Here is a 24,035-nt window from a genome sequence, read left to right on the forward strand (position 1 = left end):
ATGCTGGAATGAATTGACAAGTGTTGGGCTAGTCAGTGTGCTAATGAGCCAGCTATAAGATTCCAAATTCTGTTTAACCAAGCTTCTATTCTTATTTTTTCAGAGTCTTTCCCTTCAAGTTTTTATATACATATATATGTATATAAATTTTTTTCCTGTTCTGTCATAAGCCTGGTCATTAATTCCATATATTTAATTTCAATTAAAAATGCGTCAGTAAATTATGGGAACGTTATATTAAATCGAATTTTGCATTGTCTTGATTTACAAAGGCTAAAGATGTCTGAGTGACTGACAGATGTCAATCAATAGATTCTATTGTTCTAAGACTTGTATATATGACGTCAAAATTGTGAATAAAAAATTATGGTTCTGCAATTATGACCACATCTACTTTACTTGATATTTTGCAAAAATGAATGAAGTATGAACTACATATACAGTCTTTGCACAGAAGCAAGTAAGGGTGGCATATGGTGAAATCACTTCAAGCTGCTGAAAAAGTAGCAAACTAAAATACTTGACTGCATTATTTTCCTCCGCATAAAATCATCCTTTGCTGTTTTCGTTGTCGGGGTAAAGTCCTTTTGTTAAATCCTTGTCTTAAATAGCTATTAGATACTGAAAACAAAACCAAAACCCTCTTGTCCTCCAGCAGACCGGAGTGCAGGGAAAGAAGAGGAAGCCCTGATGTAGTTCCGAGCTTCCTCCTGAGGGAAGAAGTGCAAAGAGGCCGGAAGGTTTCAGAACAACCAGCAAAGTCGGTGAAGTAGAGAGTGAATCCAAAAATTCAGCAAACGACAAACCCGAAAGGAGACACGCCAGCTGCTCCCACTGGAAAGTTACCGAACGTTTATTTTGGTTCAAGTTTTATTTTTATATGAATAAGGAACAATAAGTTTTCTATGGGGGTGGGGAATCATTCCTTGTGACATGAATAAGGACAGGGAGTTTGCAGCGCAGGTGGCTGTCCCCTTAGAGGCTGCCGCGCTCCCCCTTTTCCTACCGCCAGCCGCGCGGGGGGCCCTCCGCCGTGGGGACGGAGCCCCGGGACGCCCCTGCTCGTCCTCTGCGCTCGGGCCACCCTGCGCACCAAACTCGCGCATCTCAAACTCTCATCTCGGCAGCGGGCCACCAGCGGCGCGGGGACCCCTTTCCCGCCGGTGCCCCGAGGGAGCGGGAACAAAGGCGGCGCGGGGCGCGGGCGCGCGGCCGGGCTGCGCGCGGCTCTCCGGGGGAGGCGGCGGCGGCGCGCCCGAGCCCGCATTCCTCCGAAGCGCCCGGAGCCCGTGGCGCGACGTCACCCGCGGCTCCGCCCCCGTCCCTCCCTGAGCAAAGTAACTCTTGCCGAACGGGAGCCGCCTCGGCCGAGCATGGAGAGCTGCCGCGGCGGCCGGCCGGCGATGCGGACGACGCCGGCGCCCCAGAGGTAGTCGGGCGACCGCGAAGCAGGCAGAGGCGCCGGCGGGCGCCCCCCGGCCTCGGCCCGCCGCCCCCCGTCGTGGATTGCGCCGCGATCCCCCCGGCAGCTCTTTGCCAAGCGGCTGGAAACTTCTCCCAAAGTCGACATGGATACGGCGGCGGCGGCGCTGCCCGCTTTTGTGGCGCTCCTGCTCCTGTCCCCGTGGCCTCTCCTCGGGTCGGCCCAAGGCCAGTTCTCCGCAGGTGAGTGGCCGGGGGGCGCCCGGAGCCCCGACGAAAGCCCCCGGGCTCGCGAGGCTGGAGGCGGCTGCTCGCCAGGGCCGGGGGCATGGATTTCGGGGCAGCTTTCGCGGCCCGGGGGGCACGGGGCAGAGGGAGACATGTCCCCAGAGTTGGTGCCAGGTGGGACGCGGGGCACGGGGCTGGGCGCGGCTTGGTGCAGGTAACTTTCCTCTTCGCTCCCCATTGTTCCGCTCCCGCTTGGGGCTCGGCCGGCCGGCTGTGCGGGTGCATGGAGGACAGGGCTTTTAGGGGACGCTGGTGGCCTCGGCGTCCGGCGCAGGCTGCACCGCGCTGGGCAAGAGAGAAAGAAAAAGTAGTTACGACTCCGAGGACGGCTACTCTGTTGCTCCTGGTGCGGGCTTGTTGCTGTCTGCCCCTAGAGCGTTCCAAAAACATTTCCCTGGGAAGCCATTGTCAGAAACGTGGAGACTCCGAGGGACTGACCTCGGCGCGCTTTGCCAGGTGCTTTTTGTCCCGGGAATAACCTCCCCGGACTATTGTCTAACTACTTCCCCGTCCCTCCCCCAGTCCCTTTCTCCTCCCCCGGCGTGGGGCTGCTCCCGGCTTTGCCCTGTGGTTCGGGCGCTGCACGGAGCAGGTTCCGTGTGTGTTGGCGGAACCTGGAAGATGTTTTGAAATACGATTCTAAGGATCCCGCCGAGCCATCCTGGGCAGCGAGGTCTGGGCGCCGGGTTGGGGAAGCCTGACTCCGGGGCCGGGAGCCCGCTCCTCGGGCAGAGCCGCAGGGAGGCTGGCCCAGCTACTCCTGGAGCCGGCCTGGGTGATGGGGCTGCGAACGGCTGCCGCTCGCCAGGAGAACCCAAAAGGAGGGATGTGTGCAGTCTCGCCCGTTAGCCCTTGGGGATCTAGATGAAGCCACTTGGAGAAGTCCATGAGGCGCTGTGGCTCGCCGTCCCGTCCTCTGTTCCCTTCCAGTTTTGTTATCTTTCCTCTTGGTTGCTTCTTTCCTTCTCTCCTCTGGGGGCTCTGAAGTTTCACCAGGTAGGCGCTGGGGAGCGGGCTCCCGGGCGCTCGTCTGCCTCCCGCCGGTCCTGACAACTTTTCTGGCCAATCCGCCCAGCTCAGCTTGGCTGGTGAGCGCATCTGCTGCCTTGGTGCGCGGTGCAGATGGAGACGCAGAGGTGGCCGAGGGGTGATGGAGAGGACAGGGAAAGCGACAGCCGCGCTCCTGGCTGAGGCCGCAGGACGCGGAGAGCGAACTTATTTTGCACTTGTCGGTTTTTCTCGTTATTGTGGCTGCCCTGTTTCCTGGAAATAAACTCGAATTGTTGTGATCCGGAGTAATGTTTATTTCCCTTCCGTTCCCTCCCTCGCCCCCCTTTAGAACTCTATAAAAGGAGTTAGACAACAGACTCCGGTGGCGGCGTGTATTGTGCACTCAGGCAGATGATAAAATGCAGCGTGTAGAGGAAAAGCTTTGTATATCGGTGATGTATGCAGAGGACCACAGCTCTATGCAGTGAAGGATTCGATGCTTAATTCAATTCTTTCTGGCGTCAGCATTACTGCATGCATCTCTGACATACGCTGCCGTTAGTATTGGAACCGTGCTTGATGTTAGTCATTATATGCAGGCAAGTTGGAGTGGGTATTGATTTCTGCACAGTGTTTGTCGCTGCACAGAGTCTACGCTTGAAAAGACGTGTAGTTTGTTAATTGAAAGTTTGAATTCTACCAGTTGCATGATTAAACTTACACGTATTCAAGAGTGGCGACTATTAATGTCTCAACGGCTGATGGATATATTTTTAGCAGTAAAGAAACTTTTCTTTTTCTCTTTTCAAATGTTATTTACCCTTTAATGAGCAAGCAAATATTACGTTTCCTCCAGCAAAATGTGCAGATGAGTTCTGATCCCAGGAGTTCAGATATCTCTAATGAGCAATTGTATTCTTACCTATCCAGTTCCAAGTAATTTAACCAAATATGCCTGGCTTTTATTTAGCAACAAAGCAAAACATTTGACTTTGTGTTCTATTTAAGTAAAAGAATGTGCAGTCCTAATAAGTACAGTTCTCACAGGACTGGATCTCAAAATTTTGCCATTCAACATTTACATGTATGCTCAGAAATGAATGCTTTTTATGCCTATAGTTTACCGTCAGATTGTGGATCTGCCTTTCTCCATAGATTGAAAGTTTGTTTTGTAAAAATTTACATTTTCTTGGTATCCATAGTCATTGGGTATTCTATCATCAGCTTTTATGGCAGTCAGATTTGTGGCAAAGACAGAGATTCAGAGATTGGAGGTGTATCCTTTCTTGCTGTTTTTCCTTATGTTCAACTTAAAATGATGAACTTTTATTTCTTTAGAGAAATTTAAGTAAAAAGGATTTAGAAGTCCTAAACAAACGTATGTTCAGGATTTTTAAACATCCTGTTAAATACGTCTTGTAAATCACATTCATTAAGGCCAGTTTACCACTTTGAGATATTGTGTGGTTCCTAATGTAGTAAGCTTCAAAAGCAAATTTTGAAAGACTGAGGAGTGTTGGATCTTTGATTTGTCATGTGCTCATCCAGTCTGCTTTGCTTAAACCGCAAATTTAAGAATATTTTCATCATTGTGACTTTTTTCTTAGCTTTTGGAGTTTGTGTAAAAATTCTGCATGGTGAGCCTCTTTAAAACTAGAACTTCCTATAATATCAACTTATATTTGTATTCTTTCAGTTTGATCTCTCACTTAAACTGACACTAGTGTCCTGTGTTAGATTTGGGGAAACTGAGGCGTAGAAGCACAAAGATGTGCTAAAGTTTATTCACTGGGTTGTGTAGCTGTCATCTCTTGATATCATCGTGTAAGAAAGTTTTCTGTGCTAGGACTCAGATGATAGACAAAACGAGTCACAGATGAGGTAACTTGGAGACTCAGCGTTCTCATCTGTAAAATGGGGATAATAATACCCATCCTGACCTCTTCACATGGTTTTTATGAGGATGGTGTGAAATAATTTATGTCAACTGGCACTGTAAATTGTAAAGCGTTACACAGCTGTCTGGGGTGTAATCATCATCCATTAAGGCAGCTGAGCGCCTTGACTTCCTGTGCCTGCTTTCACACTCACCTCACGAGGCCAGGCTGTTCAGGAGTCTGTGTGTGTGTGTTTCCCTTGGCCAGTCACTCATTTATTCATTATTAAACATGAACAACCTATCTTGGCCAGACCATAAGTTTATCAGCACAGTGAAAGAAATTATCCTTTATTTTTCAATTTTTTTTTACTTGCCTATTGTAAGTCCTTCCTTGAGGTGAACCTGTGGAAGAGTCACAATTAACATTCCTGGTATTCTAATTGTACAAGAAATATGTTTTTAGTCAGTTTCTTTGGCTGTTCAACTATTGGTTGTACAGCTTTTTCATCTCAGTGTGGAGAAAAATATTCAGCTTTTTAGATGCAGTCTTATCAATGACCTAGAGAGGGACTATTGTCTCTCTGGTGTGATGTGAGCCTGGAAATGCAGCTCAAGATCCTGCTTTGGATGTAGTTTCTGGCATGCCACACTGTAAGCGTGCACTCATTTGATCCCATAGGACCTTGCAACTCGTCGAAGCAGTGCCACTTTCTTAGCATCTGGTTCCTTGATGTCTTTGTATGTGAAGTTAATTTCTCTTATACATACTACCTACCAGGAAGATACATCAGAGACAGCTTGTTTTAAGATTTGCCTGTTAGTTTTCTAGTTTTGATTGGCCAGACTCTCTCCAGATTTTAATACTGGTAATGGTATGTAACCAGACATTTCCAGGACTGGTTTTTCTCTCACAAGTCTCCTTCTATCTGAGGGGTAGATTTTCCTAGATCACAAGATGTCGTTTGTGTCTGGCCTCCCAGACGGGAAGAGGCAGCGCTGGCCGCTGTTTGGGCTTTGGCATCTGTCTGCTGACAGCTCTTCTCTTTGTGTTCATAGATGTGAATTTGAAAAATAAATCAACCCCTCTGCCACTCCACCCCTCTCCCACACTCCTTCCCGCTCCTGTCCAGCAACAACAAAGCCCCCCACGCATCTACACAAAATCACAGCCTTTTTATTTTCGCCAGATATCTTTTGGTGCTGGACATGTTCTTAAAAACTGGAAATATGACTCAGCCACTACCCAGAGCAAATGCCAATCCTCCCAGCAAACCTCAAATTTCTAGCAATGATGATTTACTACATGTTTTTATGGTCTTTAAAAAACATTTAGTTCATGTGATATGGTCCTATTTTATAGAGAAACCATGTTGCCTACTATTACTTTTGAAGTGCACTGTTCTACGTCTGCTCAAGGTGGTATTAAAGACAGTGCAAATCATGCTAAATATGGATCTGCTTCTCAGAGGCATGGAAAATTCTGTCCTCATCTGCCCTGTGCTGTTCCCATACCCTGACTTCTCTTCATGGAAGGCAGGAAGAGGAATACTGGAAGATCGCTCAGGAAACATCAAGAGAGTTTACAGGTTGTTCTTAAAGACAAAACAAAGAGCACTGGGATTGTGTGTGTGTTTGATCTTTTATTTTATTTTATTTTCTAAGGAGGGAAAAAAGGCCTATTTTTGACTTGTTTATTGGAATCAGCCCTTGCCTTTGTCCAAACACCTTCATTTCTTCTTCTGTGGATGTAAAGATTCTCCTTTGGGTATTCCTCTCAGACTTTACCCTTGGATCATATCTGATTTCTGTTCCTTTATCAAATAGCGTTTCTCTTTGTCTAAAAAGGTTATAACTGCTTTTGAACATGACTTGTTTTTTCATCAAAACTCCTGCCTGCTGTTTGTTATAGTTACTGAATAATGGTATTTTATTAGTTCATGATATGTCTTCAAATGATGTTTGATGACAAAGTAAGTGAGTAAGTACATCACTCAGGCTAATTTTTTTTTCACTTGAAGCCAGAAACAGACTCGCAAATCCATGAAGTAATCTTTTAATGTCACGGAATATTTGTTTGTTTCTGCTTACATATCTCTGAGTGGAAGAGAGACTTTAAGTTCCTTTTTGTAAATGTGGTAGAAAAAACTTGGGTACCTTATTGCCTGATATTTTAAGATAAGTGGGAGAAGTTAATACATCTATGCTTTGGAACACTTAAAAAAATTATGTTTGAATGTTTGATATCAATGAGAACTCTGGAGGTAGATGGTTTACAAACTTCAGACTCCCTCGCAGTGGGAATGTGTTTATATGAAAAATGCTCTTAAAGAAACATAGTTCCACATAAAAGGTTTTATTAGTCCCATGAAGATTCTGTTGTGAGATGAATGTTTATTTTCCTGTGGTATGCTTGTGGGAATTCTTTTGATTTGTAGTTAATATTTTAGTAATAAAAACTGAGCTTACATAATTAAATAAACTTAGTTTTATGAGGTTTTGCAGATTGTTGAGGTTCTGGGAAAACATTGGGCCTGATGTAAGGATCACATTGATCCTTTTGTGGAACAGTGCCATTTCCCCACTTAACTCTGGTTGAATTTTTTGGCATTCTCTTCTGTGTGTTGATAATCCATAAAAATTACAAGTGGCTTATTTTGTCACTTACAATTGTTTTAGGAGCAAATTAAGTACTCCTGAATGAAATTATCCGTGTTTCCACTTAATATGATTGTAGAGTTCTGTTAATAAAAGTGATGAACAGGGCGGTGCTGGCTGATTCCTTCTACAGGTGTCATTCTAGGAATTATTTTCATAAGAGGAACTCAGAAATAAAGCCAAATAAAATAGTGTCTAGTGGAGTTATAGTTTGCATTTATTTTGTTGGGAAGGCTGAAAGAAGTAGATATGTAAAGATATAAATATGTAAATTTGTATCAGCAAATTCAAGAGTAGAGAGGGGAAGTCTTTCTAGGGCCCTCGCTACCCACCTAGGAGTTGATGGCTGATTGCCTCATGGTCACTGGATTCGTTAACTTCAAGGTGCCCTTGAATTTTGCTACTTGAATTTGGGTCCATGGACCACATATACTCACATCTTAACAATGATACACCTTTTTTTTTTTTTGTGAGGAAGATTAGCCCTGAGCTAACATCTGTGCCAATCTTCCTCTATTTTATATGGGATGCCACCACAGTGTGGCTTGACGAGTGGAGCTGGGTCAACGCCCAGGATCCGAAACTGCAAACCCCAGGCTGTGGAAGTGGAGTGTGCAAACTTAACCACTATGCCACCAAGTGGGCCCCAACAATGTTAGAACTTGATATTTAAAAGGTTCAGGTGAGAAGGAAGCTAAGGACATGTGCAGATGGGATCAAACTCCTATACTTATATTCTGGAAAGAGTATTGAAAATAGATAATTATTTTGTCTATTTCATAGATGAAGAAACTGAAAGGGAAAATAAAGTATACACTATATAATATATTGGACTCTACTATACTTTTAATAGGAAAATAATAAATCTTCCTCCAGATTGGTGTCTATTTATATAAACCCTTGTCAATGCAGCCGCTCCTTAACCAGCTGCTTGTAGGCTGATTCTCCAAACCCTCCCCAGGGCAGCAGCTGACCAGCTACAGAAATTCCCCTAATCCTTGTCCGGTGGTGGGGTGACCTAGCAGCTGCTTAACTGGCAGACTGGCCACAGCTCTGTGATGTGATTCGCCTTAGGTCATTCCGCAAATTCAAGAGTAGAGAGGAAGCCTTTCTAGGGTCCTCACTGCCCACCTAGGGGTTGATGGCTGATTGCTGCAAGGTCATTGGATTCATCAACTGCAAGGTGCCCTAGAATTTTGCCACGTGAATTGTGGTCCATGGACCACCGTCATCAGCATCACCTGGGAACTTGTGATGATCTTGTGATCACCTGTCAGAGCCCACCACAGACCTTCTGACTCAGAATCTGCCGCTTAATATAATCCCCAGTGATTTGCTTGAACATTTAATTTTGAGAAACACTGTTCTAGGACGAAGAAAGCATGGTTTGAAATGTTTTTCCACATGCACTTTACTGTAGAATTGTAAAAGTATTGCAAAAGGATTAATTACAACATGAAAACAAATTTCCCTGGAATTGTATTTCTGATCAGTATTTACTTAATTATAATTTAACAACTCAGACATGTCAAAACAACACTATTCAAATTTTTTTAAAGAATACATACTCAGACAATTTTGAAAGAAATATTTTCGTAAGACAATAAAAATAGGCTAAGTAGTTTTGGTTATGAACATGCTGTCTAAGAAGATTTAAAGATAAACGTATGAGGAATTGAACGTGGTATATGCCAAGTCATTTTTACTTAGTATATTGATATGTTGATACAGGAAACAGTATTCCTTCTGACATTGCTAGTAGCAGCAGTTTCTCGTTTTACATTTCTCTTTTTCTCCTACGTGTAATTTAAGGATCTCCGTAATAAGGAGCTCATTTATGGGACAATCAAATTTAATGAATGGGAGTTAGGTAGAATGCATTAAATATCACTGGTGTTCTTTTTAGTATCTTTCTTGCTCATATTTAAGAACAGATAGTCTTGTCAGTTTCCCAAGAGAAAAATTATGATGTAATAGACAGTGTACACTATTCATGTCAAAACACAATTTTACTTGCATTTTATAGCTTGCTTTAGCATTCTTTTAGAAAATGAATTTTCCCAGAAGACCTAATTGCCTTCTTATTAATGAGCCTGTAAGTGTGTTTTGTTACCCATTTACTATTCTAAATGTGTCTACTTTTGCTGGCTGTTTCAACACTGTAGTCTCTGATTAAATCACGACTGCTAGATTGGTTCTTGCCATTGACTGGCAATTCAGAAAATACTGGCATAATGACATGGTTATGGCAGAGACTAATGAAAAACGAGAAGTATAAATTAGTGTTAACCCATAATAGTTGGTTGTGTTGTGTGATACTGGGAGCTGGAGTTTGTGGTGATACACAGCAGAATTCTGTGCTCATTTGACTGTAAATGAAAGTCTGCTTAACCTAAACTGTTTGAATTACAAAAGCCATAGTTGCTGGATTAATGATTTCCATGGTTATTTGACACACTGGCATTTAAGAAGAGGTTTAATTGGAGACAGATCAGTGTTGGAGGAGAACTTGGAGATGGCGAGAAACTCTGAAAGGTACTTCCGTGTATCTTCAAGAGCTTCAGAGTCCGAAGGCTTTGACTCCTCGCTTTTTCCAATTTTACTCCAATTTCTAGAGTTTGCCTTTTGTACTAGTTCTACTTTTATTCTTGTCAGCAATAAACAGGCTCGTTTATTCTCTCACACATTGGAGAGGGGAGATTTCCCCAAAGCAATTGCAAAAACAACAATGGGAGCTGCCATTTACTGAATTCCTGCAACCTGCCAGGCCTTATGATCAATGTTTGACATAATTTTAAATGCTCACAATAATCCTTTAAGATTGGAATCATCTCCATTTTATAAACGGAGGTCTAAAAGGTTAAGTAACAACTTTCCTCGGGTGATGGTGTGAGGAACTACCAGAGCCAAGATTCGTTATTAAATAGAGACACATATGTGTAGTCATTAGACATTCTTTTTGGTTGCATATTGGCAGAAAGTGCAGCCCAGACTGGTTGCAACAAAAGCAGAATTTATTGTCTCTCCTAGCTGACAGTTCAGGTGGCGCTTCCTTTAGGAGTTCACACAATTCCTTTGGGATATGATCTCTCTGTCTGCTCAACTTAGCTCTGGGTTGTTCGAGGAGCTTCATTTTTAGGCTCCGTGTGGAGGCGAGGTGGCTTTGGCAGCTGCCACATCATAAGATTCCAGTTCAGGTCTATTAGGAAAATGTGATCTTATGTGCTGGTTGCACCTGAAAAGGCCCTGAGATTCACTCTGATTGGATCCGGTGAATCATATGTCCAGCCCCTGAATCAAAGGCTCTGACTGAGGGGCAGTAAGTGCCCTGATTGGCTTGGTCCACTAGGATTATGGGATCAGCCCCGCATCCCCACCCAGGTCAGGTGTACTGATCAGTTGTCAACAGTAGGGGCATGGGTTCTCAAAAGGGAGCCAAACTACAGTGTAGTTGTTCCAGATGAAACTCAGGTGCGGTAAAAGCACAGAAAGAGCAGCGTGCACCTGTGTGTATTTATAATCCTTCTGAGGGGGAAGAAAGGAGATGGTAAGGAAGAGACACTTGGATGAGATGGTTCCCAGCTCTGAACCAATATAGGTGGGAACTCCAGGAAGACTTGGTGGTCTAAGCCCTCATGTCTAAGATGAAGGAGTTGGAGGAAGAAGGGAGGAAAGAGGCAACTTGTGCCTGGCAGGATTGTGTGCATTGCACATCAGCCGATCATAATTTAGGGAGTGTTTCTTTTTTGGTTTTCCCTTTAAGCCCTGCTTTAAAACATAATTTTATTATTTTCATTATTTTTCTCTTTGCCTCAGTATCGAAAAAGTCCAATGTTAAAAATTCATAGAATTTTGTGTGCTGAAAGGGACCTTGGAAATGAATATCCCTTCATTCAGTAAACTTGCCCAGAGTCATACAGCCTGGAAGAACTTGAACTCAAACTCAAGATTTTGATTTATAGGTCACTGTTTTTTATAACATATATGTCGTTTGCTTAACAGTGATTTATATAGATAATTATTTAAAGTTTTATTTAATTATTTTGGTTTGTATTCTGTAGTTCTAAAAGAATATTTCCAAATGCAAAGCTGACTTAATGACTAGCTTTAGTTAGATCAGTAATCCAAATATAAGGTGATACTAATTAATATATCTGAGACTAAAAGAGACCGTCTTCCACAACTGCTTGGTTCCCAGCTGTCCTACAGGATTTATGTATATATATATATGTGCATGAATAGGTATTTGCACGTATGCATTTATTTTTAATAGAAGCCAAAGGGTAAGTCACACTGTGATAAATGATACTGATTGATACAGAGGATAAAACCTAGTCACTCTTCACTCTTTGGAAAGTAATTTCGAAAAACTCAAAGGAGGTGAAGGTGAACTTGTTTATCATTTTGATCTTCTCGGCTCTGCTGCCTAACCTTATAATACAAACCTGAGCAACACAGGGTATTCGAAAGAGTTGTTGTAAGAAGGTACTGAGTAAAGACTAAAAGGCAGGGCAGTAGCACCCTCCTCCTCTCACATGAGGGATAGCGGACTGGTATTAGATACCATGTTTCTGCCAGTGGCCCAGAGCTGGGTGTGACTGAGGACCAGGGGCCCAAATGTGGCTGTGCCAGTTTAGACCAGAGTGTCATCCCCAAGCCCTTCCACGGTTGTGGATGGCGCTTCTCTGGCCAGAGCTGGCCCGGCATGTAGGATGCAGGCAGTGGGTGTGGACGAGGCATGTAGGGTGCAGGCATCGAGTGTGGAGGAAGGCTTGCTGAGTAGAGCATGCTTCCTTCTGTCACTGGGGCTTCTTTTCACAGCCTTTGTTTCTTATCTTAAAGAACTTAATGAATAATGATTTTCTTCCTTGTGTTTTGCCTGCTTTCTCTGTGACTCTTTTTTACCCCTTATTATATCCTTATCAGGTGTGATAAGTGTGACTCCTGAATGACGAAGGTTGTAATAATTTGTCTGACAACCTGTCTAGTTGAAGCAGAGGGCTGTCTGGCCTCGACACATTATTGCCCCTTCATCTAAACTCACATTTAAGTACTTAGGGAATAGATGAGGTGCAGGGGTTGGCAGCCTCCTGCTTCAGAGAGAGCAGAAGGCTTCTTTGGAGATCCATGTATGAAACCGTTTTAGTGCACAGAGCATGGGGCTTGCTCTAAGACTGTGTTGTCCCCGTCTTCACTCTGTCACTTTCTGGCTCTGAGATTTGGAGGTAATTATTTTCTGCTTGATCCTTAATTTCCTTATCACTAAAACGGGACTATTACAATGAAGAGTGATTTTAATATCTTCTCTAGTTACTCAATAGGACACTTTTAAAGGTAAGATTAGTAAAATATGTGAAAGTACTTTTATAATTGTAAACTACCATAAAAATGTAAATTTTTTTTTGGGACTATAAACTTTGATAATAAGGAAATTTATTGTTGCTGAAGGCACAAAGTATATGCTGAAGAATGAAAAATGAAAACAGTAGATATCTGTTTGCACATCTAAGTTATACACTGCTTATCTGAGTTGTTTGCATATTGAAGTTTTTGAGGAAAGTGGTATGATAAAGAAGAGTCAGTAAGGATCTTGTGAATAGTGGGTAATCTTGTTATGTATCATAAAATGTAGCCCCCCAAATTCATTTTCACATATATGTATTTCTTATATATTTAAGTAAATTTTTCTCTGTAATGCTACAAAATAGGTTTTGTATTCTCACCAGATACGTTAATAAAAATTATGTGATTATAAAATATTTTTACTGTCAATTTTTAAACATCTGTTTTAAGGACTGAGATCACATATAGCAAGTTGTTTGTATTGATTTTCTTTTTGAATATTTTCATGAAGAGAGAAAAAATGCTTTTGCTGTCTGAGCTGGTTTGCCTAGTTGGTGAGAGCATGATTCTGTCAAGGTTTGTATCCCTTTGTTTATTCTTTGACTCCACGTATCTTTGAGCATCTACTACGTGACAAGGCTGCATCAGGTCCTGGGTATGCTGGCAGGTAGGCCAGGTATTGTCCCTGTGCTGTGGGAGCATATGTGAGTTTATTGAAGAACAGTAATCTTTGCATAGCTTCACATGTAGTAATGTAGCTGGGTATGCTGGCAGGTAGGCCAGGTATTGTCCCTGTGCTGTGGAAGCATATGTGAGTTTATTGAAGAACAGTAATCCCACCACATGTAGTAATTCACGGGGGAAGCCTGAGGTTATTTTGTAACTGACCATCCCCCTGTGGCTTGGCAAGTCTCAAAGCACAGTCTGTCTCTCACAATTTGCTGGTCCACTTTAGACCTTGCCTGGGAGAATGCAGTGGGTCAGCCCTCCTTCCACATCCTTGAGTCTACACACAAAAACCTAGGAGCCTACCAGAAAAGAATTATGTAAAAATTTGCCACAACGATAGTAAAATTCCACCAAGTGGAATTTCCCAAAAGTTGAGTAATCGGAAGTGTATAAACAAGTCGGGTAAAAGAGAGAGCATGTTTGTTTTCTGGAAGCTCACAGTCACTGACTCTCCCTCTGGGAGCAGGAGCAGGAAGGTTGGGGGCATCCTCGTAGAGGACAGTGCATGTAAATGTGCATTCACAATCTGAACGTTCTTACGCAGAGGCCGTGGTTGTTTGGCTGCATTCATATTTGCTGTGACCTACAGCTGCTCATCAACTGCCACTGTTGCCTCGACAGCGGTTTCAGCGGAGGGAGTTGTTCTGAGCAGTGGGCAGGCCCTAGAGAGGGAGGCCAGAGGCCAACAGAGAGGCCTGGCGGCTGGGAATGAGCGTAGGCCATGACCATCCCTGAACTGCCCCAGTACCTCATCCCAGAAGCAGAGCAAGTTCTGTTCCTGGGGCTTTGGTCATTCATTTTGAGGGGAGCAATGGTGTTGTCATTTAAATACACCCATTGCCCTACTAGAAAATCGAGATTTTGAAAATCTCTGTTAAGGGAGGCCCACATGACTTGGAGGGTGTGAATTAAGAAGAAAAGTAATTTTGGAGAAGCGTAAATTTTTTCTAAGCAAAATCAAGTGCTGAATTACATAGGTGAAAGCTTCGGAAGTAGAAATTTAGACAACTATTTTGCTTTATTCGAGTCACTAACATTTTGTTGCCTCCTTTATGTTTAAGCAAAGGACACTCATAGACTGTATAACATAAGGTTTAAGATCACAGATTTTGGAACCTGACTGCCTGAGCATGAATACTGATTCCACTGTTTTCTTGCTCTGTGACCTAACCACTTCCCTTCGGTTTCAACATCTATAAAGTGGGATTATCCAGGAACCTATCCCAGACGTTTGTTTTGAGGAATACTGAGTTAAAGTGCTTCAAAGAGTGCCTGGCACACTAATAAAATTCATTCAGTTTAGCTTTTATTGTCATCATCATCATTATTACTGGACTAAATTAACCGGTGTTTGCAAAATATCTAATCCCATGCTGTTATCTCCTAAAATTTCTAACTGCATTATCTTTTACTTTAAAATAAAACCAGCAGAGAGTAGAAATAGGAAGCCTGAAATAAATCAACTCAATATGTTGATTAACAAAGACCTGTGGAAATTAATAAACAGAAACCTCATTAAGATGGAGTTGGGATGCCAAAAGGGGGAGCTCTCACATCCTACCTTCCATAGCAGAGCCAAACAGGAAGAAGAAAAGACCTCCTCTTCTTGACGAGCAGGAAGCTCAGCCAATGAGAGACTGTCACAACAGGGCCAGTGAAAAGCCCCTGTCCTTCAAACTCTTAATTCCTCCGATGGATTCTTTGTTGACAACAGCCCTCCCAACTTCCTCTTCCCCTGTAAAAAAGAGTTTCTCTTCTTGCTGCTGGAGACTTGCACTTGGCTCGCCACGGTTGCATACTCTGAATTGCAATTCTTTGCTAATCCTAAATAAACCCATTTTTGCTGGAGAAGTAACTGGCTGCCCATTTGCCTACAGTCAACACACCACAGCAAGCACTGTAAAGAATATAATTGAATGTTTATGGAAACGAGGCAATTTTACATTGATTCCTAAGAATCAGAATCTTAGGATGAAAGACAAGACAAAACAAAACATCCAGAAAAGTGATGGGTGGGGGAGCTCAGGTGAATGTGCCAAAAGCATCAAGTTTTAGGTATAAAATACCTAAAAAATCTTTGGAAAATGCATTTAACGTTTCTTAGGTAGGTTGGAGGAGGTGGGAGATTTTGGGCATTCATGAAAGTTTTTACCCCCTGGAGAGATTCAATCTCAGATAAAATATGAAAACTCTAATTTGGGAATAAGATTAAAATGGGAATTGACCAGAAAGTTAAGGAGTGAGAACAAACCACCTTCAAGAAGTGTCCGTCCCCATGAGACTAATGTCCGGTCTCGGAGTAGCACTCAGATTTGGAAATCAGATCGTTAGAATTAAGCAGAAGAGAGACCTCCTTAGCTCCTAAAGAATGTTGTTTCCCCAAAGGTTATAGGGTGAGAAAAGGATATTTGCACTGCTCTATTTGCATTTGACACCCAGCAAGTAAATGCGGTACTGGCATTTAGAACGTCCATTTGCCTATGAATTCTAGATAACGTGTTTTTGTTTTCTTTTCTTCCTTAGCCCAGTTAGTTTCAAATCCATTTAAACCCAAAGACTTTTTCAAGCCACTATCAACAAGGTAAAGCCATTTTAGAGTCCTGTGTACAGAGCGTGGGGCTGTCTAAACTTTTGACAACTGTTAGCTCACTTGCAGAGTTGCTCCCTGGCCAGGGTCAACCTACAAAAACAGAAACCAGTTTAAGAGGCAAGGTATTTGGGATCAAAGAATTGCAATTCGGGGAGCACAGATTCAGATGGAAACTCAAATCGTGTCCTGATTACAGGAGAAAGGCTCAGAGTTGTTATGGGAAGAAGAGGGGAAGATGAGGTAAGTTGCGTTAAAGAAGAGTTCATTGGTGCTAGATGAGGTAAGGCTAGGTGTGTACTTCATAGATTGTTTAGTGATTCGGTCATCAGCAAAGTCCAATTTTATCAGTCCTTATAAACAGGATATTCTCATTCTTAGTGACTTCTTGGAATGTTGGTGGTTTGGTCCAGCTTGGAAGGTAAAGAAAACAAGACGTGCAAGCCAATTCCTCTGAAATGGCTGCTCTGGCTCTATTTTAATATGGCTTCATGCATGTCATCTTTCACGCCAGTCAATTCAGAAGAAAGCCTAAACTTCTCTAAGCTTCAACGAAGATTTCAGGTTTGATTCAGGCTTTCCATTTCGTGTACTCATTCTCTTTCTTGATGTATGTCTTCTAGCTTTAGTTGAAACAAACTTTCCTTTTCCATGTTATACTTCTGAAATTATTTGTTCTCTAGATGTAATTAAAAATTTCTGTCAGCTTTTGTATCAAAGAAACTCTTTGCACTGAAGGTTTGAATCTCGCTGAAATAAACGCGCTTATAATATTCAATTTACCATAATAATGCCATTTTGTATCCTGACTGGATGCTCCCATGACATAGTTCTTTGTGATTGTGGTGGCAGCAAGTGTCTTCATATGCTCTTCTCCCTTTAAGGAGTCCGTTTCTTAAGATGCTGCATTTTGGTACACTGTTTGAACAGGTTCATAGTCTTAATATGAAGGAGCAATAAAAAAAACAAACTTCTGTAGCACATGTAAATTTAATTATGGGACCATTCGAAACAGGGGATGAAAACCTGGACTGCTTGTTTTGGGCTCCAGAATCATGACCCAGTTATTGTTTGGAAAGCACACTGGCCCTTATATGTCACAACAAATATCTAAAGGATACTCAATCAGAAAAAGATTAATTGAGAATGTCAGACCTATTATGGAATGAAAACACGATATAACAGACAGTATACTTAAATATAACAATATATACAGGAACTATAAATTCTACCCAGTGTGGTTCAAACTGTGGCTTCCAGTGTTTTTTCATGAGGCAGTTGGAGAAGCCCTGAACCAGGCAATATTAGAGCAGATACCTCCTGAAGAAGCCACGGGTTCTGAGTCCTCCCTTTTAAGGCAAAGTCACCTAGATCCTGCAGATCAGATCTTGTCCTTTTCTGGCCCCTTCCTGTCAGGAATGCAGATCCCAGGTGAGGCCTGGGAATTGCGTGGAGGGCTGTTTTTCACTTCTTAGCTTAGGTACAGGATTTTCCGCAGTTAACGTGCTGTTCATGTAAGTATCCATTTAAGATCTTTTCTGGTCTCTCAGCAGTTTGCTCACAGTTGGGAGTTGGGATACCAGGAGGCAGAAGCACTCTGTCCAGCCCCATCACTCGTTCATAATTGTACCACAAACTTCCCCAGTTGCTAACGCATTTTAGAAAGGCATGTAATTTTATTAAGATGTCTCCGGTTGCTTTCAAATATAGTCAAGTAAAGGAGAGGAGAAATGGGAGGGGCAGGATGACATATCAGCATTTACCTTTTCAGGTGTCAATGCCTTGAAAGCAGTGAGAGGCTTCCTTTGAGGTGGAGACTTTTGTTGTTGTTGACATCCCCATCTATTGTGGGGATTACAGTTTCATCGAGCACTGTCTTTGATGTGAGCACTGACAAAAAGGATATATCTATTCTGTACATTATGGCAGTGGACTGGAACTTTAATGACAGCATGTCAAATGTAATATCCTTTCGAGCTTGTTAAAATAGGTGATACCAGTCTAAATTATTAGCCCTTTCTTTCTGGCAATACCTTGTCAGGGCAGGCAGCATTGATTTGTGCATTCATGTGATTGATTGAAATCCCTGGTAGAGAGCCGGTGAGCTAGTGGCCTCTTCTTTCAATAAGATGTGTATGGCAGAGCTTGTCTCACTCCTTTCATGTTAATTTGGTTAAATTCACCAGGTATTTAATGGCTCTCCATTTAGTGCCTGGCAGTGCATTTAGCACAGAGGGCAAAAAGATGGAAAAGTTGATTAAGCCTCTGCACCCAAGGACCTCATAGACTCATTGGGGGATCTAGAAATAAATGTTATAATTCAGAGTGGGAGGAACAATGAGAGAGTGCCATCAGGACACGGAGAAAGGACAGTCACTGACTTCTAGGGTGATTTGTTAGGCCTTTCTGGAGCAGAAGGCCATCAAAGGCAAATTTCCCAAGAATTGGCACACAATGCTCATGGAAAAATGAGGAAGTAATGGTGATGGTGGTAAATGTTTAACAATCAATTCTCAAAAAACAGACCGCCCCCATATTCAGTTTTTAGCATTTGCCCATTTCCACTGTGTAAACAATCCCACTGTGGCTGATTTCACATTACCACTGTGACATCCCTGAACATAGAGTTGGGAAGAGATGCATAATAGCACACCTCTGTTTAGTATTTCCACCATACAGATACAAGAGAAGTAAATAACCTCAAAACATAAATGTAATATAAGAGTAGTAAAATAATTAGGAAGTGATGAGTTTTGAGTTAATACCTGTGTTTTAAGTATAATTTATTCAAATGTAAGTTTCTGTAATTTAATTTTTAAAAATGGTTGTGATTGACAACTGGCTTACAAAAGTGCTGAAGATTTTAACAATTGGCTGTCAGGTGCTGGTCTAGGCTTGCTCCAGCACACCACCCGATGCATTATAATCTTGGATGTGGGTGTGAGGGGCCCAGGGAGTGACTCCTCTTTAATTATGGGGTCTTTCTGTAACATTCTCCTCAAAGAGCATAATTTAATGTGAGAAAGACTAGTCCATCTTGAAACCAATTAGCAAAGACTTAGTTATCAACAAGGCTTGGGTTCATTGTTATAAAATGCTGATGTCAGAGGCTTTTGGAGCATCTGCCATGGAGCCTAATCTCAGGAAAAGTCCCAAGAAGACTGGCTTTCTGCTTACCTCAAGTTTCCTCACTGCACAGGGTGAATATTGTTGGTTGTAGGTATTCGTGTCAGTAGTCAAGCTCTCTTCAAGGACTGTTAACTTAGAGTCCTGTTAAGTCTACTTAAAGAGTAAGCTCTTAAATGCCTTTGAATTGTGTACATTTTCATGCTAAGCACCATCTTTTCCAGAATATTACACAGTAGGTGGTGTTTTTCCAGCCAATATAGCTTGAAAATTATTTTATAATCCTTGTAGTAACGTCCTGCCTGTGGCCCACAAGAGCAGCCAGCATTTGAGTTACTTAGAAATATTGGAAGAATAAACACGTCACTGAAAGTGAATGGATTTGCATCCCATTCTGCTTTACATTAATGATCTTTTATTATTATTTTCCACTGAATTCTACAGTTAGCTAAAGTTACTTCTGACTATTTTACTTGGTTTAAAAAAGTTTTTCATTATTTAATCTATCCTAATGTCACATACAAGTGGAATGTTGTTTTAACACCTGCTCCTATAATCCTTATTTGCATAAGACAAGAATATTCCATGTTCTAAAAAATGTCCTATAGGTTAATCCTGCAGTGCTAGATGAAAATTCCTATGCCTCATAAACGATATTCACACTTCAGAGTATGTTGTAAGGTATTTTTTGAAATTGGCAGATTGTGAATATGTTGTACATATATATATATATTTCTTCCTTTTAGTAGGAGGGTGTGTGTGTGTGTGTGTGTGTGTGTTCATTGAATTTAGTAATATGTGACAAAGTGCTGACAGTCCCCAAGTGACTTATTTTGGCAAAATGGATTTCTCTGTATGATTTCTCTCTGTATATCTTACATAAAATCTTTCATCTCATATCTGGAAAAAGAAATCTGTCTTCCCTGATATTGTTCATATAAGAACAATTTCAAGAATTTGGAAGCATTCCAAACTTCACAACTTAAAACTAGATTCCATAACAAAATTTTCCCAGTGTGTTCAAAACAGAATGTGGATTTAATTCTTCTCAATTACTGGTCTCACTTCCTTGAAGAAACCCAAGTGGGAAAAGTGGTAGTGACAGATATTACTCAGTATTCATAAAGGTGTAGTACTAAGTTGACTGGACTTTGTGTTTTCTGCACTTACATGGTTATAGGAAAGAGGCGTATGTTATTATAAACTCTTAGGGATTTACTTTATAAAATCACTTTCTGCTGTATAATCTGGAATCAGCAGACTTTAAAGTCAGTCTCTTACCTTTATGCCTACAATACTATAGGAATTAATTGATATTCAGAGTGATGGCTGAATTAGCTAATTGTAATCAAAGATTTAATTATGCTAGGTATATTGTAATTCATAAGGCTGGAAAGCTGACCAATAGTGGCCACAGTGATTAAAATGAAAGACTCTTCCCTCAATTCTGAATTAATCACATGATCATATTACGCAGGACAACCCATTTTAGAGCACCTGTTTCTGACAGACAACTTCTACTTTATATTACTTTGTATCTCAACACTGTTTATTCAGCAGGGCCTGATGAAGATCTGTAATTCATTTCTCACTGTATTTACCCACTTCTTCATTGAAGCCCGATGACATGACACAACAATGCCTGGGCATCAGGGTTTTACCTGGTTGTGGATCAGAAGCTGGAGTCATTGGTATATATTTCTCTGGGCTGGTTATATGTCTTGTCTCGACTGTCATTTCAACTGCAAAAAATATACCCTTTTTTTAATGTTTTTAGGTCCACTGGCCTATAGTGACATTTAGTTTTAAAGATATCATCTTCAGGGGCCAGCCTGTTGGCATAGTGGTTAAGTTCACGCACTCTGCTTCGGTAGCCCAGGGTTCGTGGGTTCGGATCCTGGGCATGGACCTACATACTGCTCCTCAAGCCATGATGTGGCAGGTGTTCCACGGATAAAATAGAGGAAGATTGGCGTGGATGTTAGCTCAGGGACAATCTTCCTCAAGCAAAAAGAGGGAGATTGGCAACAGATGTTAGCTCAGGACCAATTTTCCTCAGCCCTCCCCCCCACCCCGAAAAAATTATCTTCAATAGCTAACATTTTAGTGTTCACTGGATCTAGCACTGACTAAATACTTTATAAACATCAGCTCAGTATTTTCAAAGTGCATGTAACCACTGATTTTGTGAGTACTGATTTCAATTCAGTAGGTAGCAGCTTAAAAAAACATGAATTAGAAGAGAATATAAGAATAGCAATAATAAAAGCAAGCATGCGTCTCATGGGGAAGTATTGTTTCATGACAGTTTGGTTTTAATTAAATAGATTTATACATCTTTATGTCTCTGTGTACTGAGTCACAATGTGAAATGAATTTCTCACTATGGGTCTGACAAAAAGTGGGAAAGCCACTATACTTTTTCATATACAGTAATGCTCACTACAATCCTCTGAAGTAACCCAAGGTCTGTGATGGGCCCAAGGTCACACAATTGATAAACTCCAAGGTCATTCTTTATTATGCTCTTCCACTTCTGGTAGACTATAAAGAGCACAGGGTTTGCTTAATTTGTGAGTGAGGGATTTAATTTCCCCGTGCCTGTTTCCTTATCTTCAGTTTGGGGACAGCGCCACCATTACCCTAACTATTTACAGGGTTGTAAGGATCAAATAAAGTAATTGGTGTGAATATGCTTTTCCACCCTTGAAAGATCTGTACAAATGTGTGATTATTACAACGACTTACTCTTTGGCTCTTCAAACACTAGTTGATACCAGGTTTGACTGGAAATAGTTGGATTAAGTGCCTTTTGAAGTATTTTTCCAACTCAAAAGTCTACAATTCTGTTTCATGAGTAGAGATCCCTCCTGTTGAGTAGTTTTTTGTTTCTTGTTTATGACAAGATGTGGTGCTGAATGAAGAAGCTATGGTTTTTATTTATATTTACTTTTCCTATTTTGGTGTTGCTCTTGACACAACCACAGAAGGCAAATGTACTTTGGACATACCTGTACAAACTCATTATTCACATTTGTCTTCAAATAAACTTGCATCTTGATTATAAAAGAAAAATAACACTGTAAATAAAACTTGATTTTTAAAAAAAATTTCAAATACCAATAGTATACTCAATGGAACATCTAAAAAATTCTGAGTAAAAAGATATCCAAGACTTAAAGAAAAACAACAACAAAGGAACAAAACAGGACCACAAACCCTCCAAGTGATTGTAAAAATTGTGAGTTGAGGTATTTCAGTGAATAAAAGTAGCTGTCTTCTATGTTTCTATTATTCTTTCTCTCAGTCATAGATCTTTCTATCTATGTGGCCATCTAGCGAAACTTCTTGTTAAGATATTTGTTTTTATTCCATACTTATGTTGTGGCCTAATTCCAGAATATATTGATAAAAATCTACATATTTTGCCTTTTGTTTGTCAGTATGGCATAACTTCATATTGCAGTATACATCCTGAAGGCTTAGAGTTATGAACAGTATCATAATTAAACGTATTTTGCAGTGGTTAGAGGAAGAGGCAGTTATCTGGACAGAGGAGCATTGATGCCTCTGTTCTTCATCAGTCCCTGAGTCTAGTCTTACTAAAAGCAGAGGAGGATATTGGGATGCAAATTAGGTGGAGGAAGGCTCTTTGCCAAGTGTTGTTTATTGAACTGAGCAAATCTCTCCTCCGTGGCTTGGAGGGAGCTGGTCAGGTTAAGCGGGCAGGAAGAGCAACATAGTACCCAGTGCTGAGGTTTCTCAAAGGAATATAGCCCAAATGTAGATTCCCTGGGCTCCTGCTGGAAGGGACAGGGCTGGAGGCCCCTCCCCATCCAGGAGCCCAGGTTGGGAAGACTGCCTGTTTTGAAACTGGGAACTGTCCACAGTTTGGAAGTTGGGGTCCTTGGAATGGAAGCTAGGCTGTGATTTATCTGTTAACAACTTGACAGAAAGAGAGTGAGTGTTAAGGAAATAGAGTGAGTACAGTTTCAGGAGTTTTATTTACAGTTCCTAAGAGAACTAATTGTTTTACTTTTTCACACTTCAGATATAAACAGTTCGTATGCTAATAACACAGCATCCATACCTATTCATGAGAAAAATTCTCTAGAGGACTTACGTTAGTCACTATGTTAAAAAACTTATTGTTAGAAAAAATACTTCAAAGTATAAGAAACATGTTCTTTTAGAGTGTCCTGCAATTCAGATCTTAAAATGATTCACAAAATCCTCTTACTCCACTTCCAGTTAATGAGATTTTACTGTTTATGAGTTAGCTACATCTAATAGAAAGAGAAAAGAAGAACCTTTCTGATAAGTGATAATCACTTAAACTTCAGATTGGAACTAACAGAACAGGGCTCATCAAAATATGGATGAGTTAACACTGAGAGGGAATGTGTAAGAGTGATGGGGTAAGACATAAAGGAGGGGAAATGGGAAGAATTAGTTAAAACAAGAAAGCCGACATATTTCAATGTATGACTCTTGCTTTGATGTTTACTTAAGTCTGAAATTTTACATTTACTCATTTCAGAGCAAGATGAAAATCTCAAGTATTTAGAGCAATTTTATTTCTGTCTAGTTTGTGTTAAAAGTACTATTTTTTCAGTGCAAAGCCAGGGATAATTAATTAAAAATATTTAAGAAAGAGAGCTTACTTTAATGTTATTTTCCTCATTCCTTCGCATCTTAAAACTATTAATATTAAGATTAGTGTTCTGCTAGTGACTGGCCCTTAGCTTGTTTCTTTTGTCCCTCTGAAGTGAACACTTACTTTGGACAGCTGGTAGTATAGAACTCAGTCATCTCCAATTCTAACAATTGATAGAAGGCCATCGTATAAGTGATTGCTCACATCCTGTTGTGTATGTGGGAGGGCTGTGGCATAGTGTTATTTTGCTATCCTTTTTGGACGTTGCCCTTTTTAGTTTATAACTAACCTAATGTTTGTTCCCTATAATGTGTTACTCATTTCCGAGCCAGCTTGGCCTTCTTTAGTTTACTGTGCTG

At 41.2% G+C, this 24,035-nt stretch overlaps 1 protein-coding gene across 2 annotated transcripts in view; it reads left to right on the forward strand.

Annotated features, from left to right (window-relative positions):
- The first annotated feature begins 1,429 nt into the window (after positions 1–1,429).
- PTPRK (protein tyrosine phosphatase receptor type K) overlaps positions 1,430–24,035 on the forward strand; it is a 505,438-nt gene continuing 482,832 nt past the window's right edge. For both annotated transcript variants that reach the window (XM_046675015.1, XM_046675016.1), the window contains exon 1: positions 1,430–1,665. In XM_046675015.1, coding sequence (XP_046530971.1) covers positions 1,569–1,665 — 97 coding nt within the window. In that variant the 5' untranslated portion in view covers positions 1,430–1,568. The remainder of the gene's footprint in view (positions 1,666–24,035) is intronic.

The sequence above is a fragment of the Equus quagga genome, chromosome 11, assembly GCF_021613505.1.
Source record: "Equus quagga isolate Etosha38 chromosome 11, UCLA_HA_Equagga_1.0, whole genome shotgun sequence".
NCBI classification, from domain to species: Eukaryota; Metazoa; Chordata; class Mammalia; order Perissodactyla; family Equidae; genus Equus; species Equus quagga.